We start from the raw sequence: 4,150 nt of genomic DNA on the forward strand, positions 1-4,150 counted from the left end.
TTCATATAACTGTAATGTCGGTAATTCCGAACTGCCAGCATCGACTTAATGCCCATTTCCAATGAGATTAACTTTTATTAGATTAACTTTAATCCTTGATTTTATCTGTTTTTTTAATCTTTTTTCAATTCCAATAGAAAAATAGAAAAAGATGAAGAGTAGATTGGACGAGAGTAGATTGAGAAAGATTAAAGTTATTCTACATTGGTAAGAACAAGCATGAATAGAATACATTATTTAAATGGTAATGAAACGGCGGATTATGACTTTTAATCGAGATAAGTAATGTTAATAGTAAATAATAAAATTCTATATAGTGAACACCACTTAATAGTAATATTACATCAATATTACAATTTCCTGCTCAATAATATAATTGTTATGTTACAGTAGATATTAAATAGTCGACAGATAGTCAGTAGAATTTGTCATTTGCAAATGTTTAATGCCTATTTCCTCCAACGAGATTAACTTTTATTAGATTAACTTTAATTCTTGATTTCATTTGTTTTTTTATCTTTTCCCTTAGAACAAAAAAAAAGATGAAGAGTAGAATGAGAGAGATTAAAGTTAATCTAGATTGGTTAGAACAAGCATGAATAGAATACATTATTTAAATGATAATGAAACGGCGGATTATGATTTCTAATGGAGATAAATAATGCCAATAGTAAATAATAAAATTCTATATAGTGAACATCACTTAATAGTAACATTACATCAATATCACAATTTCCTACTCAATAATATAATTGTTATGTACAATATGTTGTATTACATTTATATCGTTGAGTAGGAAAATATATAAATGTAATATAGTAATGTTACTATAAGTTGGAGTTTACCAGGATTCCTTGTGTTTAAATTATAATTACATTATGTCGACAGTATCTGATGGCTACGTTTTGCCATTTTTTATAATTCACAGTTGTAATACAATGTCAAAAAGACATTGTGTGTTAACACATTAATATATTCTACACATTTATATTCATTGCTCTTAAATAGAACGTAAAATTATGTGTTTGTAATTCACTTGTCTTGTTTGTTTACAGGCAAGAAAAACGAGATAAAATAAAAGCGAGATTGGAAGAGGTTGAAGACGCACCTGAAATCTTGGAGGAAAAATGTATACGCTTGGCAGCAGCAATCAGTAGAGCTACGTCACTTGCAGTGTACACAGGTGCTGGTATTAGCACAGCGGCATCTATTCCAGATTACAGAGGAACTAATGGAGTTTGGACTCGTATGCAACAGGGAAAAGATATTGGGTAAAGAAGTCACTTTAATTGAAACTTGCAAATAACAATAATAATTCTTTTATTCTGTCTTACTCTTCATTATTGCATAAATTCGAAATTGTACAATAAAATTTATGTAAGATTTCACGTATGATGGTTACAATAATCTTTTCTTTTACATTTCAACTCATTTATTTTTATTAATTGACAAATTGGCTGTTTAATATAATAAATCTCATGAAAAATCTCACATACGCAATATTTTTATATTTATTTCTATTAATATAGAAATTAGTTACTTTATATCAATTGTACTGATTTACATTCATCAATAGCGTATTTTTATTATTATTTTGCGTCGTTTTGCATCGTACAAAAAACAATTTAAGATAGTTCATTCTTTGATATTCTACGAATACAGTGGTGATCACAGCATAATAGATATAACAGTAACCCTTGTCAATAGAGTTTAAACATAAGGAATATTATTTTTATACACAATCATAAGTTTTTAAATTTTGTAAAAATCTAATTTTTATGATTTTTGTAATTTTATTTATCAGTGTTCAAAATACATTCCATGAAATAATATAGTCATTATCGTACAATTTTACTAGATACATCTCTAATAAACTTCTTTTGAAATAGAAGAAATAACTTCTGTTGAAACCTTGCTTATTTAATGATTTTCGAAATTATATAAGTGTCCTTCCAATTTCATTTTCAACTCCGGGAAAAGAAATAATTACATGAAGCAGCATGAGTAGACAGTGGATGATTAAACACTAAAACAGATTTTTTGAGATCATGTACTCTTTGTTTCATTATTTTTTTCGACAAGTATCAAAAATGTACTCTCATTTTTGACGTTACAGTAAATAATGTAACAGAGAAACGCAATTCTATAGAATTAGAAATAAAGTTTCGTAGAAAACAATTCCATATTTCAATAAATAGCTTATATTTATATAGCCTGAAAAAAATTGGGAAACTTTTGATACAGATTGAGTATTTTTACAATATTATCCAAATATCTGATATGTTATTTATATTTGCAATAGGAATCATGATCTGAGCCAAGCTGAGCCAACCTTGACGCACATGGCTCTTTATGCATTGTATAAAGCTCGAGTCCTCAAGCATGTAGTTTCACAAAACTGTGATGGATTACACTTACGCAGTGGTATCCCGCGTAATCTTCTGTCCGAGGTACACGGCAATATGTATGTGGAAGTTTGTAGAACGTGCAAGCCGTCGAGAGAATATTGGAGACTTTTTGACGTTACTGAAAAGACTGCGCGATATCAACATGGCACGGGAAGATTATGCCACAGATGTGATTCTATGCTGCAAGACTCGATCGTCCATTTCGGCGAGAGAGGTAATCTGCCTTGGCCAATCAATTGGAACGGCGCATCTAGAGCTGCGAAGCAAGCGGATGTTATATTGTGTCTGGGTTCTAGTCTGAAAGTTCTCAAGAAGTATCCGTGGTTGTGGCAAATGGACAAGCCCGTTCAGAAAAGAGCGTCCCTGTACATTATCAACTTGCAGTGGACTCCGAAAGACGAGAATGCAGTTTTGAAGATAAATGGAAAGTGTGACGAAGTGATGAAGAAAGTCATGAGCCATTTGGGGCTGGAGATACCGCAATATAATCGTACAAAAGATCCAATCTTCTTTCATGCGGTAAAGCTTCAAAACGGCGAACAGCTTACCAAGACTCAACCGTGTCTCGAAGAACCGGCAGTTAAGGAACCTCTAAGCCAAAGCAGCGACGAGAATGTTAAATGCACGGTGCAAGAAACTGACAAAGAAGACTGCATAGCGTCCATAGCGGTGGCTGATATAACAACTGCCTATCCGGCACCTTTCTTCGCCGCGCTACCGTTTCTGTCTATGGGCTTGCCATTTCCTCCTATGTACATGTATCCTCAATTGACGCCATTGTTTTATTATCCTTTTATACAAATACCAAACATACCGACGGAAGCGCCAAAACCCAAACCCGCTTGTTCGTTTTGTATGGAGCACGAGGGCTCCCTCACCTGTTTGTATTATCAACGTGACGGAGACTGTTCAGCGCCGATAAAGGCCGAGAGTGAGCAAAAGCAAGAGGAAAGTGATTCACTAGTGATTCGCGCGGACACTCCCGTAGCATCTCCAAAGAATCCAGGCTGGTTTGGTAAAGGATACCGTAAGGGTATGAAGAGAAAGCGGTAGCATCCACTCCATGTATGCAATATGCTTGGCCGACTATTTACCGGGATTATACAATATAATCTTACATTATACAATATATTTACATACATAAGTATTTAAAGCCTCCATATCATAATGAAACTCGTGCATATTTTGTAGATTTATAGCAATTTGATTCCAGTATTCAAAGCTTTAACAAAAAATAGACTGAAATTTTGGAAGTATTTCCTAATAACGATGCAAAGGCAATCTATTATTTTTGCCTATTTCAAAGCAAATTTACTTTGTCAAACTTTACTATGGTCTGAACTTTCCTCCAAAATATAGGCAAACGGAATTCATATTTTAATTAAAAATAATTTTAAACACTAATCATTATTAATTAGGCAAATGGAGTGCACATTTTAATTAAAGATAGTTTTGAATAACACTCATTAATTTTATTTAAAAAATATCTTAATTTTATTACGAGATGTTTTTGTCTTTCAGTATGATTTATTTTTTTTCTTGTCTTAGTTATATGAGAAAGTAAAAAATATTTTGATAACTTGTACAAAAGATAAAAATATTCAAAATCGTAATTTTTTAAATAGATGTTCACCTCCTATCAAAAAGTTTGAGTTTATCAATAAATAGGTTAAATAATTTTTGCAAAAATATGAGGGCAAATCAATAAGTTTTTAGAAAAACATAAAATCGGAAGAGCACAC

The 4,150-nt window shown here is 32.0% G+C and overlaps 1 protein-coding gene across 1 annotated transcript; it reads left to right on the forward strand.

Annotated features, from left to right (window-relative positions):
* The first annotated feature begins 878 nt into the window (after nt 1-878).
* LOC105460502 (NAD-dependent protein deacetylase sirtuin-7) lies at nt 879-4,127 on the forward strand. The gene is made up of 3 exons (XM_011706953.1): nt 879-887; nt 1,009-1,271; nt 2,303-4,127. Exons 1-3 carry the CDS (start codon nt 879-881, stop codon nt 3,459-3,461), a joined length of 1,431 nt encoding a protein of 476 aa, XP_011705255.1. The 3' UTR covers nt 3,462-4,127.
* Nucleotides 4,128-4,150: the final 23 nt, after the last annotated feature.

The sequence above is a fragment of the Wasmannia auropunctata genome, unplaced genomic scaffold (assembly GCF_000956235.1).
Source record: "Wasmannia auropunctata unplaced genomic scaffold, wasmannia.A_1.0 LD320724.1, whole genome shotgun sequence".
Classification (NCBI taxonomy): Eukaryota; Metazoa; Arthropoda; class Insecta; order Hymenoptera; family Formicidae; genus Wasmannia; species Wasmannia auropunctata.